General features: G+C 44.0%; 1 protein-coding gene across 1 annotated transcript in view; it reads left to right on the top strand.

The window, feature by feature from the left end:
• Positions 1-17,255, top strand: part of INPP5A (inositol polyphosphate-5-phosphatase A) — a 253,129-nt gene that overhangs the window by 162,464 nt on the left and 73,410 nt on the right. Inside the window, 1 exon segment of the mRNA XM_086616504.1 lies at positions 12,326-12,410. Within this exon segment, the coding sequence (XP_086472630.1) occupies positions 12,326-12,410 (85 nt within the window).

Genomic DNA, 17,255 nt, shown 5'->3' with positions numbered 1-17,255 from the left:
GTGACTTAGCTTTACTAATGTTAAAAATTAATTACATAGCGAGGAGGACGCTGTTAAAGACAACTAGCTGGTATGTGCTGAGCCAGATTGGTTTTGGCATTTGCTGTTTAGTGAGTGCAAAGAAAATGTGCTGTTAGACTCTGGAAGGACTAAGAGAGTTGGAATTACACCAGTGTTAAGCGAATACTTGCTTGTATGTTTGCAACTACATATGCAGTGTGTGTGTAGAAAGTTGGTGTGTGTAATGAGTCTGTGTCAACCCTAATGTAAACCCAGGCTAAATTCCCAGAAGTCACTTGTGTTGTTCCATATGGACATAAATACAGTCAAAACTGAATTTGCTTTATAATTGAGAATAAGAACACCTGCTTTATATTTTTGGGGGCAAAAAAATTCTTCCAGTCCCTTTTTGGATAATTCCCATCTACAAAAAGCCCTATTTGCATAATACTTGCATTTTTTTATTTTCTAAAGTTGGAGGATTTAAGCTATACGTAAGACTAAGACAGGAAATGTAGTTTACGTTTTAGTTTAGCCTTTCATACATCTTCTGTAATTAATGCTTGTGCGTATGTCTTATTAATTAATCATATTGGCATATTAGTCATGTCCTTTAGACCCTTGCTGGGGAAAAGCGTCTTCTGAATTTAATAGCCTGACCCAGGAATGAGTCGAAGCTGCAGGATAGGGTCCTTTAAAAGTATTAGAAGAGAGTTTGCGAAGGACAAGGACGTGAGATGTTAGCCTGATACGGTGGCTCTTGGTGTGCCAGCCATTTAAACTTCCTGAAATTATCTAGAGCATTCAGATCCATAAAATGAATGTGGTTTTTTTTAAAGAAAGTGACAGTGCTCTTCTGTTTTCCTATTGAAACGTTCCCTGGCCTAGTTCAACAGAAACATTTTTACATTACAACTGTGAAATCTTGGCATAAAGCTCCCCTTTGTGCCCTTCATTATTTTCTCACAAATATAGTCCATTGTCACATAGCTGAAGTTAATTTGATCAACATTGGGACATTTAACTTTTATGTCCGGTCAAAGGAGCTGTTTCATGCTCATTTTGGGTATTCAAAAGAAATGATTGCCAGAAAAATAATGTTACTATTAACAATTCAGAGCAATTAGTTTCCCAGGGAGAGGCGATGTGATGCACCGGCTCCACACAACTATTCTTTGTCATTTTATGGATGCTCATCAGTCAACTGTCACATCTTCTCAAAGACCCCTCCAATCTAAATGTTTCTCTTTGGGCTTTTCCCAGAACTAGCAGCTGAATGAGCGAAAGAAAAGCCACTTAGTTTCTAGGCAAAGGAAGACTTCGCTCTAAAGATCTGGGTCATTTGAGAAGATCCTAGCAGTAGGTCACTTTTGCGGAGGGTTGGATTTTTTTAAATTTTGTCTGTGTTTTGCAACAGCGATTTTAACATCAAGTGGAAACTCCCTCTGTAATCATGTGCCTTCAAACGTTTAGTGAAATTTCTGTGTATTCAGATGGAATGCTCTGGGAGGGCAAGTAAACCTTCCACCCAAATGTCTGCTAACAAAGGTTTAAAGCCCTAGATCACATTCAAAAAGACAGCTTTTCATTAAACAGCCCGAGGTTCATCTCATTAATATTCAGCCATCCCCCCCTTTAAACTAAGGTTAAGTGCTCTCAAAATTAGCGTGTTTGTATAATATGCTCTTTAAAGAGTAAATCCAGCAAAATTGTCTTGTTACTTTCGACCTGTCAAATACAGTCAAAGACACTTTTCCCTCGCTTCTTGTTTTTCTGCTGGCTCGAGCTTTTGCGCGTTTGATGCCATTGTCAAAAATTTTAAGTCGTATGTCCTTCCTGTTTGCACAAACACATTTTGAATTTCGAGTTAATATTTTTAGCAGAAAAATAATTTTGTACTTGTATGCGTCGTGGTGGTGAATGCTTTTCCATAGTAAGTGAATGATGATTTCTGATAGCCCTAGTCAGTAATTTTGTCCTTATTCTGTTATTTTCAGCATTTGGGGCTCTTTTTGAGGGGAGAGGGGATATTGATTAATAACGGAACAGGTCATTAATAAATTTGCAGCATTGAATATTCCAATTGTCAATTAAAGATCTGGTTTTTCTCTCATGATAGAAAGAAATCTGTGTAAACAACAGCAGGTTCAGCAGCAAAGAGCTGGCGGGAGGATCAGCAATCCAAAGCACAGAACTTTAAGAACTTGCAGGTGTCACACAGAAGGATGTCACTTCAAAAAAAATAGTGTGGATACACTAAGTCACTCTTCGCTTTGTCTGCCTGATGTGGACGGAATTGTGGCCCTTTCAGAAGAAATGTGGAAAATAAAAGCTCTGAGGTTTCCTGGAGGGGTTTTTGACAGTTGTTCCCGCAGAAGCAAACTCACTGTCCCGTGGTGCGGACGGCCGTGAGGGGCTGCCAGGTCTGCGTGTGAGCCAGGGCCGGTCCTGGTGGCACTTTGAGCCTCCGCCTCGTCTTCCAGGAGGGCTTTCCTCCTTTTTACCTATTTTCCAGTAATTGGTTCTCCTGGAGCTGCCTCAGTTGGCCACCGTGTCTTTCTGTAGGGTCTGACTGATGTAACTGCAGGCTGGATTGGATGTATTGTTAAAAAAAAATCCCACTCCCAGGAGAACTGATGTAATTAAACACAGACAATTGAGGAAAAGAGAGAATGCCTCTTAAAAAAGAAATGGCTGCAAATAACTTGTTGCCTGCTTGATTTTGCTCTGAAAATGGCTTTGTATGAGAATGTGCAGAGTGCGTCACGTTATCATTGAGTTATTTTTCTCTCTTTACTGTAATTTGTTCCTCAGAGAGTCTGGGGCTAGACAAAAAGCAGTCATCAGTGTCTAGCTAAAGGTGACACTCGCATCAGCATTCATTGTGGTTTGTGTCTTTCGAAATGTTCTATCGTATAGCCATACAATCTTCCAGGATAGCTGTGATTCAATTAAAAAGAATCTATATGGGCTGTTGATCCAATTTTTATTCATTTGCAGAGAAATGAAAATAAATTGCAATTGTGATTTTATTTACAATGCTCGCTGCAAGACGATGCTATGAGCTGATAGTTACAGAGCAGAGAAATGGTGGAAAAAGCTCCGTTCTGCATCCGTTGGAGTCGGTGGGCACTGGGCGAACAAACGCCGCTCACCGTGGTCACTCCGCGGGAAGGCGGGATCGCCGTGCGAGAAGGCGGTTGTCTTTGAGCCCGGCGTGCTGCGTCCTCGAAGGACACACGTCCCCGAGCAGGTGAATAGCCAGATACCAGGTGCAGCATTTTCCGCCGCGTGCCCGTCGGTGCAAGTGCTGAAGGGGCTGTAGGTGGCCGTGGCAGACGTGCGTCACGGATCCGGGGGTGAACAGCCGTAACTGCCTCGCCTTCGTGCCAGCTGCTTTGTCTTTCCCCCGCCAGCGCAGGGTTTAAGGTGCAGCTAAGATGGTTCCGTTTCTTACTCCAACAAAGAAATGGTTCTGCTGTCTCTGCGTCCACCAGAATTTTCTTCCTCTAGACCTCGTGTTGACAGCTCTTGGTTTTAATCGGTGTGCTCTTTCAAAGGAGAGGGGGGTTTCCCCTCTCTTTGGCGCTTCAGATGTTCCTGTCCTGTCCCCTCTCGTTTCCTCTCTCCGCGCAGCAGCCCGCTGCCGTGCGATTTTCGAAGGGACGAATGCCAAAACAATGTGTCATGGTTGGCTTTTCTCAGCGGCGGGCGTTTTCTCATCCTTTGTGAGGGAAGTCTTCCTGTGTTTCCAGTGGTTTGCATCACCCTTTTCTGGAGGCAGTGGGTGTTATTTTCGCTTCCCAGTCCCTCCGAGCCTGGCTGTTTCCCCAGGCAAGGTGACGGAAGCGCGCAGGTTTCCGTCGCCAGCAGCACGCCCTGGTGTGACGTGACGTGACATGACGTGACATGACGTGGCATGACATGGTGTGACATGGTGTGACGTGGTGTGGCGTGACGTGGCCGCTGTCCTGTCACCTTCCACTGTCCCCTTTGCCCATGCGGCCATCGGCAGGAGTCGGACCGGGAAAGGCATGTGTTGTGAGTCTGGCGAGATACAAACCTGGCGGGATTTCTTAACCCTTCTGCCACCGTTCCTGTGATGAACTGCTTATGGCAGACAGTGCTTCTCTTCTGAATTTCTCTAGATTTGTCACAAAAAACACTTTCCCAGCTTTATTGAGTTACTGGATCAGTATCCCATTGCCACGTATCCTGGTTATTTTCTGACTTGCTGTTGGCACTTCTGAGGCTAAGTGAACGCAGGATTTTTGCTTTATTCTGCTCTATCCAAGCCCTGCAGAGCAGTAAACAAGAATTGCAACATCTCGGTCTTCTTGCAAATTAAGAGATGGCAGTTACCTGCCTCCTGCGTATGACCAAGTGGTAGCAGCATTGGGGAGTTCCAGAAGTTACGTGGAAGAATTTTAATCTTCCATGGTAAAATAAAGGAAGATTCAAAAAGACATGTGATTTCTCTGGTTTCTTCTTGTTCTTTTCTCTTGCATCAGATGAAAAGCAAGAAAATCTCTTTGTGACATTACACCAGTGCCATAGCATTGTATTCTCCTGTAGCAAAATTGACAAGTACTTACATCATTATACATGGCTGCTATTTCATTAGGCGAATGTCAGTGTCAGGTAAGATCATGGTTTTGTCAATATAATGAAAATACCAGTCAAGTGAGGAAAAAGTCACAATTTTCCAGCTCTAAAAATTGATTTTTATTGCTCTTCTTGTAATCCTTTCTTTGGATTAAGTATTTATTATTGATGTGGTCTTTCTTTTAATCTTAATAGCTGCTGACATTGTAATTAATTAAAAAATACAACATTTTTTGCCCAAATGGCACTATATTGAAATTAAAAGTGAACATCACATATTAGTTAAACAGCCCTGGCAAATGTCTTGAGTGCTAAGATGATTGCCTAAGCTTCTTGACAATTCCCTTCATCTTGCTGTATGCTGCTTGACCTTTCGAGATGTTTTGGTGTTATTAATAGGTTTTAGCTATTATATCAGAAAGAACAGGGCACAAAAATATGATAAACTTTATCTTTTTAATGACAGTGCTACAACACCTTAGGCATGCCAATGAAGGCACTTACATCACATCTTTTGAGGCACACTTAGACAGTCTCCGGGTAACTTTTAGTCAGAATCGATGGGTTTTTTTCTGGAATTTGTCTCTAAATGTATATCTGCAAATGCAAAACGGTGCTTGCTGAGTGCTGGCGGTGCTGCAGGAGGGAGCAGATGTGCAGAAGAGATGGCAGGCTCCTGTTCCAAAGCTTTCTCTAAAACCTCTGCTGGAGGTGCATCCCCCACGGACCAGTCCCCGAGGTGCCGGTGTGCAAGCTTTGGCTAAAACTGAAGAGGGAAGAAGTGATGAGGATAGAGCAGCAGAAATCTGAAAGGCCACACAGCAATCCTGTGTCTGGTTTTGTATACGCCAAAACCTACCGTGTCCGTTCTCTTGGTCTTCAGTTCCTCAACACAGCTGTGGCAGAGGACAGGTTTCAATGTCGCCGTTCCTTGACTTTCCGCCAGAAGTCACTGCAGGAGTTTTTACCTCCGGCATTGAAGATCTATGTAGAAGAAAGTGTGTGTAACCTTCTTATCCAGAGGTCACCTGCTGCCTCCGTACTTAGCTCTTGGCTCCCGTCGATGGGACGGTCAAGTCGCTTTCTGCCTTTTTTTCCCCTGCTGCTTTCTAAACGTTGCTCTTTGGGGCAGGGTCCTCTCTTGTTGAGAAGACGTTAGTTGAGCGTCGTGCCCTTTGCCCAGCGCTGCCGTGACGTGCGCGCCCGCCACGTGCGGGGTCTGGCCGCAGGCGCGTGGGGGGCTGCGGAGCCCCCGGCAGCGCCGCCTCCACGCTGGGCACCTGTCGGGACCGTCCCGGCAGCCGCACGGTGATGGCTGCTGGTGGGTCCAGGCCCCCGCGCTGGCCCAGTCCCTGCGGTGTGTCCGGAGGGTTTTGCCAGCCTCGCCGTTACCGGGCTGTGGATCAGCAATAAGCACGATGAGCCGTTCAGCCTGCGAAACGGGGGCTGCACCAAGGCTGAGCCGTCTGCTCTGCGCTGCGTAGTTAGTTGTGATTTTCATATTCCTCTACTCAGGAGAGGACATTTTGTGTAGGCAGTTGTGTTTCTATGTAAGAGCAGCTTTTGTACCTTTAACTCCTCTGCACGGGTAACGTGCGAAAATAAAGAGTGTGGAAAGATCATTTCTAACCCCAGAAGTTGCATGAGGAGTACAGAAGTGCTCATATTAGCTAGTATTTAGCTTAAACACATTTAGTTATTATAAAAATCTGCTCAGTGAATAAAATATGGCTTGACCTCTGGATTGTTTCTTCCCCAGAAACGTGACAGTGTCCCTCCTTCTCCTCCATTCAGCCTGCTTGGCAGAGCTGCAAGTTTTTTGTTTGTTTTGTTATGTTATTGTTGTGTTTAAAAAAAAACAACAAAAAAAACCCTCGAGCCCCTCTTTTCAGCGGTGTCAAGTTAGGATGAATTGGCCAGGGAGGCATGTTTATAGACTGTGTGAAGAACTTTGTCTTTGTGTGGGAACGCTGGTGACACTGGTATGGCTTTCCTGAATGAACTGCGATGACGCGGCTAATAAGGTGTCCTGCTGAGCGCCGCAGCGGCCGTTCTCAGACCTCCCACTTAATGCCATTCAGCTCCAGCTCAGTGTAGCTAATTTTTCCCATTCCCTCAATTCTTTAGGCCTCCTTACAAACAGAAAAGTCAACTTTCACACCGAGGAGAAGATAAGTGCTTTAGGAAATAATCGTGTAAACAGAATGTTACCTTCTGACCTGATGCTGATACCTTGGTCTGGGACAAAACCCAGCTGGCTATTGCATTAGACATGGCTATTAAAGGAATAATGCTGCTGATCCTCCTTACAAAGTGCCCGGAGAAATGGTTTAGCCAAATCACAGTGCCTCTTGTCACACTGAGTCATGTTCAGCTGCTCTCTTCCATGACAAAATCGCTGATATTTAGCTGCCTCCTTGTCTTCTTTCTTGCGACGGTATGGGAGGGGAGAAAGTCGATCGTGTTTCTGATTGCCCTATTATTTTCTGGCTGAATTTTAGTGTCTTGAAACGTATATACAGTACACCATAAAGCTTTTATAAAAGAAGATGCTTTTCATAAAGTATCTTTAATTGTAACTACTACAATGAGTACTTTAAAATAAAGTAAATTACAAAAGAATTTCAGTGATTCCAATAACATGGAATTGTTCTTTTTAAGAGCGTACTAAGAGATTCTTTTTGGTGTTCTGTGTAGAGGCTAAAATTAATAACTAGACCCAGACTTCCAGTTGTATCAAGGAGAAGAGGAACATCTGCCTCTTACTCATTCTCGTCTTGGTAGGAATGTGGCATCCGGGTCTCCTAAATGGCTCTGAAAACACTCACCTTTCGCAGCCAGTTCAGCTGACACTGCCATCCAGACTGAGAGGTCTGCTGCCTTTACGTCGAAGTGATTTGACATATCGTAGGCTCCAAGACCAGATCCTGAGCGTTTGCCTCCACTGCGGCGTTTGTTTGGCTTCTCCTTAGGTTTGCCGTCGCACGGGTCCGGCCCCTGCTCCGAGCTGGGCAGCGCTGGTGGTGCAGGGGGCCAGGCTGGCGCAGGCTGGGGCTGCTCAGCGACACAGCTCGGAGGGTTTCAGAGGTTTCCTGTCATTCTCCTGATGCACCCAGGAAAACAGACAGTTTTTGTCACAGGTCTTTGGGAAAACGTGTCAGGGGACTGCCACGCGAAAAAGCACTGATGGGTGGAGGTCGTTCTCCCAGACTCTTACCGACACGGCAGAGCAAGTACGTTCCCGGTGCAGGCACCGAAACTTCTTTCTGGGTTTGTACAGCAGGTGCTGATATCCAGTGTGAGGCAACCTGCTGTTGTTAGACCAAAATAAGAGTTAGACCTGTTTGTTTTGCAGCAAAGAAATTACTATAGTAATTTTGCGTTAATTCGCACCCTTACCGATGAAGATCCCACCTTTAGAAAAAGTGTGAACCGTGGATCTGACTCATCAAAACATTTAAGCACGTGACTAATTTCGACTGTAAATTTTTCTTGAAAGTTACGATTGTTGGAGTATTTCATTCTTTTACTGTCCTGTCATGTCTAAAAAGCTGTTTAGCTCTATTTCAAAAACTGTTTGTGGTCTGCTTCTTCTCAAAATATAACAAAATCTGAAAGAAACAGAATAATCCAACCAGTCCAGAGGGCTTCCAGTGCAGAACCTTCAGCTAAAAATGTAGAATCAGTTTGAAACCGGCAAAATAATTAACGTGTTGCAAGTGTGAAGAATCTATTCAAGAGCTCCTTAAGCAGTTAACAGCTCTGTGTATGTGGAACTAGTAGAAGGGAAATCATCTGTGGCGTTGATGTTTGTGTGCTTTAAAGTTTAACAAGGTCATTAATAAATCCAGTCATAAGTGTGTGTTTTTTCCAGTGGTCCTTTTTTGCCATATTGAATTTCTTATTTTGATTTCCAAAACGTGCAGAAGCAAAGGGTATTTCTTTGGTATGTTCTAAGTGCAAATAAACTCTTTTCTCATAAGTGATACCTTCTGGAGCAAGAACAAAAGATTAGAAGAGTGAAGGTGTTCTTCCAGCCGTTTCAACGGGAAGACCTCTCTCTGGAAAGGAAGGGCTGTAATCTGTTTGAAAAGTTTCCTGTTTTATTTGCATTCAAGCATTGGATACATCCTGATTGCCCCTCATCTCCTGATGGCCCTAGTGGGTCACAACAAAGAGCACAGCTAGTTAAGCCATTGATGATCTTTTGTTTGCTCTTGCATACGGAGTTGTGGTACTGAAGTATTTGTAGCTTCTCTACAGTCATGAATTTTTAACCTGAGTTGCCTGTTTCTTCACAAGCTGTTTAGAAAAGCTGTACAGGAAAGAATAGAGCCTTAAAGTATGTTGAAGCCCATCGGGATAATCTGGTAGTCAGCAAGTACAAGGTAAAAGAAAAGACGTTCTGTCCTCCTGCTAAAAAGATGAGATGAATGGTGACATAGGTTTGTGTGATTTATTACTCCATTGACTGATTCATGGCAACGCTTTTCAAGGATTATTTGATACATCATTAAAAGAAGGGTATTGTTAGAGAATAAATAGAAAAGTAGAATAATGCAGATTTTGAAGCCTTTCTAGTTCACAAGGGGAAATGGATCTAAGCTGGAACATAGGAGGTTCCGCTTAAACATGAGGAAGAGCTTCTTCCCAGTAAGGGGAACAGAACACTGGGACAGGCTGCCCAGAGAGGTTGTGGAGTCTCCTTCTCTGGAGATGTTCCAAACCCGCCTGGACGCGTTCTTGTGTGATCTGATCTAGGTGGTCCTGCTCCGGCAGGGGGATTGGACTGGATGATCCTTTGAGGTCCCTTCCAATCCCTGACATTCTGTGATTCTGTGATTTGCAAGCACTCGTTCTTGTTAAAAAAAAAAAAGTCTCCTGAGTTCTCCTTTAGGTGTACAAGTGATGACCTGTACATACCTGTGGCTCGGAATGCAGAAACAGGGCGGGTGGAACACGTTTAACTCTCGCTCCAGCCCGAACGCCTTCGCTGTGTGTCCTTGGTCCTGGTCTGGCTGTTTTGCAGTACATGACTTCTGTCCAAGTCTCCCCAGTGCCGGATGTTTTTCCTACCGGTTCCTGGGGGAGGAAATACTGCTGTGCTCTTCTTTATTGCCATCTCCTCTGCTAACTTGGAGTCTGATTCTAAGAGCACAATCATGAAGACCAGTTCTTGTGCCATTGATTCAGTGGGACTGTGGGCACTGGGGAGTGTTTCAAAACGGAGCTAGCAGAGTGTCGAAGCACTGAAATAATGCTAGGATTTGGGAATTCTTGAACTAGTAATAAGTTCCAGTGACGAGGACAGTAGGTTACATTTGTATATTGAGTCATTTAAAGCCTATTGGGGGTTGGAACTAGATGACCTTTGAGGTCCCTTCCAACCCAAACCATTCTATGATTCTATGATTCTATTTTATTGTTAGGTATCCCAGATCATTTAATAAGTGCATATATGTGTAAATCCCTCGCTGTACCACTTTTGGTAATTTTACTGTGCACCTAAATTTTACCACCTGTGAAAAGGAGTTATGTCAAAAAGCCACTTAAATCATCATTCTTGAGAAGTAACGTTTGGACTACTTTAATTCAGTCTGTCATGAGATGCTCTTTCTGAAAAGTCCAACAAGAGAAACTACAAGGGGAGCAACTGGTTAAAATCAATTTTAAAGCTGGCATTGATTTGTATGTGAATCATGTTTAAATCAGGTAATGTGCAAGACTATGAAATGACTGAATTTTAATTAGTTGATCAGAAGCAGACTAATCAGCTGTTTTGATCATTGGATAGGAGACGTTTTAACTGGCTATTTTTGGAACAGTCTGTTTATTTGGAAAATCTGTCTTTGCATAATACAATCCCGGGCATCATTCTCGTAATATCAATTTGTTTTAAGAGGCCTTCTCTAGACCTTGATGTCATTCCTGCGATATCTGTCATTTCTTTGTCAGCAGTAAATGGCAATGAGCAAAGCCAAAACTAAGATATGAATCAGAAAAGCTGGCAAAGCAAAATCAGTTTTTCTTATGTATAAGTTGCATATCAGATTTTGCAATGATAGTGTTAGCAAATTGTGGTAATGTAAATGGTTTAACTTTTAAGTTCTCATTTTCCCTTAAGGTGCCAGGGGGGCACTAATCAAACTAATGTTATGTACAGGTCAGGAGTGACAGGTTTTTCTCAGTGCTTGCTGGGAGCTGACAGTAGACAGTATTTATTAACAGTACCTGCAATAATTTGTCAGCTGAATGGAGGATTTGGAGATTTTCATACCAGAAGAGGATAAGTCTTTGCATCTTTGCAAGAGATTTTACTTCAAATGATCACTGCCTTCGCTCTGAGGCACATTAATTTTTCAATAGAATAATATTCCCTATGTAATAGATCACTGTTGACTAAAAATATGAGGTGTTTTTGAGAGGAGAAGCAGCATCTCACTGTAAATCCAATGTTGTATCTTTATAGCTTTGAAAAGTCTAAATGGATGTAATGGTTTAAAACTTTTAAAGCCATTGAAATGAATACCTCCTTGTGGGGTAGTGTCGTTCCAGGAAGCCAACTTAGCGTGCCTCACCTTGTAATGCTTCACCTGGCCATGTGGGTCCCTGCTCTGGCTCAGCTGGGGTTTCTGGCATTGCAGTGCTTACGTATTTAAATATTCCCAGAATGTACACAGTGTCCTGCCTTGCATTTGGCCCTTATTTCTTACATACGGTACATCCAGTGTACCTTTCCACTTGTTGGTGCGTTTTGTCCGTCTGTCTTCTTCGTAGCTGTAGCAGTTGCGTTTCAGGTATTTCATACCTTCCTCAGCTACTGATAGGAAATTAATTGCCTTGATTGCTGGTTTTGAAGTTAAGCGTGAATCAGTGGATTTTCAAATGCCAAGATCTCTGGAAGTGCATGAAATTGCACATTGTTAGGAGTACCAGACAATTGTTATTAATCATAGCTAAGCTAATAATAATTTTTAATAATGCAAGATTTGAAAGATGAACAGTAATGCCCTGTCTCCCTGTTGAGTACTGAGCAAAGGCTTGAGAAAACAATCAATCTTTACTCCACATCTGGAAGGATCACCTTTTAGGCATTAGCTACAACCTTAGCAAAAGTCTGCTTTAAACAGAAGAGAGAGCTGAGGCCGGAGAAACCTCATAGATCAGTCTCTATCAGCTGAGATGATGAATGTTGAGCCCTAACATCGTTTTTCATACTTTGGTTGCTCACAGATGCTGGTGATTACAGTCTTACAGATGAGTAAACTCCCTCAGCAAGCGATTGAAGGTAGACGTGTTCTGAACTCACCACTAATTGGAGGTTCACAAGTTTTAGCTGCCCAGCCCAAAGCCATACACTTAAGCTTCCAAAGGTGTGGAGTACCCCTGTTCCCCCTTCAAGATTCCGTGATGCCCAAATGCCAGTTCTGCGTTATTTGTACGAACGCTGCAAGCCTGCTTTCCTCAGCCAGACAGGGGAAAGCAACTGCATTATTTTACCGGGGTCAGAGACAGAATTGCTTAAGCAAAAAAAAAAAAAAAAGTCCGAAACTATGGTTAATGTATTGTTCCAGTATAAACTGCTAGTTTTGATCGTTCCAATAATTGTTTCTGAGATTGCACTTAGAAGCTAAGAATTGTGTATTTGCGCGTGCTCATGTATACGTACAGCTGAATGATGGGTTTGTTTTGCTTTGTTTTGTTGTTTTTTTCTTTCCAGAATTATAGATCAGCGGTTTGAGAAAGTTTCATATTTTGTCTTTGGAGATTTCAACTTTAGACTGGATGCCAAAGCAGTAGTAGAGGTAGGACTTTTATTTTCCTTCTGTTGTATTCCCTACCAGTTTTTCTTTCTCAAATATCCTTCCCTGTGGAGAAGCCGAAAGTGACTTTAATGAACTAATGTTAATATTGACATCAGACTTGGTGTAGATTGCTTTTAACAGGAGCATCTGACAGGTAACTAAAAATCACTGTTGTGAATCTGCTGAAGCAATTAAAAACCCAGCCGACGTGCTGCCTTTCTTCTCAGTAGTGGTGTGTAAGGTGAGCACGTGCCAGTGCGCTGCAGAGTCCGTGCCACCTGTTCGCAATCCTGAGTACAGAAAGGACAAAGTGTGGGCACCCGTCTGAGATGAGACCTGGAGTCTTTACACGGCGTGCAGGAGCCTCTTCCTGTGGCAGGCCTGCAGATTCCTTGTTCGAAATCTCTTCCAGCCCCAGCACAGGCCACCACGTTTCTGCTGTGTGTTTGTGACTTTTGCCATATGCTTCCAGCTCACAGTGAATGTCACAATCATTTCCTGCAAGCGGGGTAACGCTGGTTTATATTTGCACTCGGGGAGGGAGGGGGTTGGGGAGTGGAGAGAAATTTACCACATTTCTGTGGTCGAATTCGGCACTTTAAAAATACGAGCGTACATTTGAGCAAACCTTTGTGACAGCAGCATCTCAGTGTGGAATGGTGACTAGAAGATTTGTACAAAGCCAAAAAGAATGCAGTGAACCTTTTTTATCATGAGTTGAGATTACCTTGACTTCACTGCTAAAGCTCGTCTCCAGGTAACACAGGGTCAGAAATAATATCCAGGTTGAAAACCAATTTAATCTCATGCTTTTCCCACTTTAATTCTCCGAGATACTGCAGTATCTTTTTGGTGTCCTTGAGGATAGGCATGTGTCTTCTAAACCAAAAGCTTTTTATTTTGTAAATCAAGCAGCAGGAAATAACGTGGCTGGTGTGTCAAAGGCTGGATACCCCTCTTAAGGTGCGGTGCAGTTCTCCTTCCTTATGTCATGCTTAGTCCTTCATCTGTTGAAAAATAGGAGTTTGACATTACAGCCTGTGTATGTAGCTAATAAATTCCCTCTTGGAATCCTTTCTACATTGCAATCGTTGAACTAACAAGCTTAAACCATAATTGAAATGGAATTCAAGTCACCGATTCAGAGTAACGCAGCTTCGTGCTGCGTGTGTTAAGGACTAAACCCTGCCCTGCTGCGCCGCAGTTCCCGTAGTTACCGTCAATGTTTATGGGTTACTCAGTTTTGAAATACTATGCCAGTTTGGGTTTTATTCTCTAGTGGTGCAACAGTATTATCGAGAATGCTCCTGTCTGAGAGCACCTCTTTCAGTCACGCTGCAGCAGAAGTATCTCCTACACGCAGTATTAATGATCATCACCGGTAGATTATGATTCTTACGTCTGTATCTGTGAGTTTCAAAGTGATCCGTTTCTAAAAACATGATGTCACTAACCATAGGCGATGCACACGGAGTGAACTGTACAACAGGTAGTAAGACTGCAGGTGATCCTTAGTCCTGACACAATGCTTTTCATCTTACGAATCCTTTACCAATGTCAGTTAATGTTGTTGCATTTGAGCACACAAGGTGTAACTTGAAGATGAATCAAATCAGTTTACCCATTCTTCCTAGATAAGGTGTATGCACGTGTGAATGTAAAAAGCATTAGAATATTATGTATTTTCTGTTGCTTTTTTTGAGAAATAGCATACCCCTTTAACCAGAACTCCACCCAGCTACATTGCAACATTAATTAGGCATATCTAAAGTTGATCTAGAAACTTCCATTTCTGATTTTCATATGTGCAGTTAAAGTCATATTGTTTTTCTTCTGCCTTTGGTACAGTTTATAAATTCATTTGTCGAAAGATCCAAAAGATTTAAAGAGTGGTTGTCCTAGGGAGATGACTACATAGAAGTGGTGGTACAGGCAGCGTGTCTTTGGCAGAATCTCGGCACCGGGACGGCCATGAACAGATCAGTAGTGAGCGTACGGCACTCTGGTTTGACAGTAAAGTCCAGGCTCCTGGGGGACAGATGAGGTACAGTTTGGAAGGGCAGAGTTACAGGCCACCTCTAGAAGGAATTATTCTAAATAGGACCTACTGGTTTGATTGTAAACAAGATGTGTAAGATCCAATCCCAAATCACTTCACAGACTAGTTTATAGATGGTGTTTCTCAACTGTGGCATTTTTCCAAAGGTGGCAGAGGGCAGAGTGCCTGCAGCGAGGCCGTGCACAACTGGCGCTGGCAGAACAGGAACAAAAATGGCCAAAGGTGGTCTCTTACCTACTGCTCAGGGCCAGCCCAAGTCTTAGCCTGTGCTCGTGCAGGAACCTCACACTCCAAAAAATATCCTGGTCCCTTCTGGCATTGTAAGCGTGTGCCTGAGCAAACTGCTGACAGTAACCATTCTGTCGACTGTTCAGCAGTGTAGTGACTACTGGGACTGTTAAGGGTTAATCCATTGACCTGTCGCCATTGTATGTGTGACTAAATGTCTCTCTGCTTTTCTTGTTGACCTTTTGGATTCCCTCTTGAGACCCCAGTGTGCTGAACTCTTGGGCAGTGAGGTGCTGTGAGCAGTACGTGTGTTGTGGAAACGTGGACTGTGCTGATACCAAACACGAGGAATGAAGTGTGTTTCGAAAGGATTTCTCAGTTAAGCCGTCGAAAGGGAGGCTGAGAGCTGCTTCAGACGTGGAGTCCAGACACTGAAGTGCGGTGTGGTAAATCAGATCCCAAAAAAGTTGTGTTTATTAATTCGTAATTAATAGGTAATAAATCATTAATATATAATTTGTTAAACATTTTATGGGAACCTTAATCTAAAGTGATATTGATTTTCTTGCTAGGAAAATCTGCTTTACTGTTGTTGGAGTAATCCGGGGGGGATCAATAAAACAGGTGAAGGCTTCTGGCAATTCTGAGATCCATGTATGCATTAAGGAGCGCGTTGTCCAGAGGGATAAACGGCAAGAAAGGAATAGGATGTCTGTGGCATAACGAGCATAGCAAATACAATTGTTTTATAGTAGATTTGAATTATAGCTGGAGCATAGTTTAGCTTGGTGTGATGATGTTCAGAGAAATACCTACAGCTCAGCCATTTAAAGCATTTTAAAATTGTCCTCAGCCGGAAAAGGGCCAATGAGAAGGTTCCAGTTTAGTCTAGTTTTCTTGGGCCAATATGTGATTCATAATACAGGGGACATGAGAGGACCTGGAACCACAAAAGAGTTTTTTTCCTGAAGTCTCAGACGTTTGTATGCTCTGGGTGTGTGCCAGGCATCGAGGACATCAGAGTCTCTTTGCTGGGTCTCAGCCAGTGATGCCCCATCTTGGCTTTGGTTGCGAGATCTCATAAGGCGTGCTTGATGCCACCCTCTCCTTGGGACAGGCTAAAGCCCCTAAATACTGGTTACTTGAAATAAACATTCAGAAGTAGAATCATAGAATGGTTTGGGTTTTAAGGGACCTTAAAGATCATCTAGTTCCAGCTCCCCTTGCCATGGGCAGGAACACCTTCCACTACACGAGGTTGCTCAAAGCCCCATCCAACCTGGCCTTGAACACTTCCAGGGATGGGGCAGCCACAACTTCTCTGGGCAACCTGTGCCAGTGCCTCACCACCCTCACAGGGAAGAAATTTCTTCCTTATATCCGATCTAAATCTCCCCTCTTTCAGTTTAAAGCCATTGCCCCGTGTCCTGTCACTACACGCCCTTGTCCAAAGCCCCTCTCCAGCTTTCTTGTAGCCCCTTTAGGTACTGGAAGGTGCTGGAAAGTCTTCCAGGAGCCTTCTCCTCTCCAGGCTGAATACTTCCAATCTGTCTTCATAGCAGAGGTGTTCCAGCCCTCAGATCATCTTCATGGCCTCCTCTGGACTCACTCCAACAGCTCCATGTCCTTTTTGTATTGGGGTCCCCAGAGCTGAACGCAGCACTGCAGGAGGGGTCTCATGAGAGCAGAGCAGAGCAGAGGGGCAGAATCACCTCCCTCGACCTGCTGGCCACACTTCTTTTGATGCAGCCCAGGATATGGTTGGCTTTCTGGGCTGCCAGCACACATTGCCAGCTCATGTTGAGCTTCTCATCCACCAGCACTCCCAAGTCCTTCTCCTCAGGGCTGCTCTCAATCCATTCTCCGCCCAGCCTGTACCTGTGCTTGGGATTACCCCGACCCACGTGCAGGACCTTGCACTTGGCCTTGTTGAACTTCATGAGGTTCTCACAGGCCCACCTCTCCAGCCTGTCAAGGTCCCTCTGGATGGCATCCCTTCCCTCCAGCATGTCCACCACACCACACAATTGGTGTCATCTGCAAACTTGCTGGGGGTGCGCTTGATCCCACTGTCCATGTCGCTGACAAAGATGTTAAGTAGCACTGGCCCCAGTACTGACCCCTGAGGAACACCACTCGTCACTGGTCTCCACTTGGGCATCGAGCCATTGACCACAACTCTTTAAGCGTGACCACGCAGCCAATTCCTTATCCACCGAGTGGTCCATCCGTCAAATCCATGTCTCTCCAGTTTAGAGACAAAGATGTCGTGTGGGACAGTATCAAATGGACTTGTGCACCTTCAGGTTCTTCAGATGGTCTCGGACCTGATCTTCTCTTACAGTGAAGAGTAAGGTTCTTCATTCTCCCAGTCCCTGCCTTTGCCTTCTGTGACTCGGGCTGTGCCGCTGGAGCTCTTGCCAGTGAAGACTGAGGCAAAGAAGTCATTGAGAACCTCAGCCTTCTCCATATCCCGGGTAGCCAGGTCCCCCATTTCCTTCCAGAGAGGGCCCACATTTTCCCTAGTCCTCCTTTTATCACTGACATATCTATGGAAG

The sequence above is a fragment of the Tauraco erythrolophus genome, chromosome 9, assembly GCF_009769465.1.
Source record: "Tauraco erythrolophus isolate bTauEry1 chromosome 9, bTauEry1.pri, whole genome shotgun sequence".
In the NCBI taxonomy this organism is placed as follows: Eukaryota; Metazoa; Chordata; class Aves; order Musophagiformes; family Musophagidae; genus Tauraco; species Tauraco erythrolophus.
This window is presented reverse-complemented; position numbering and strand designations above follow the sequence as displayed.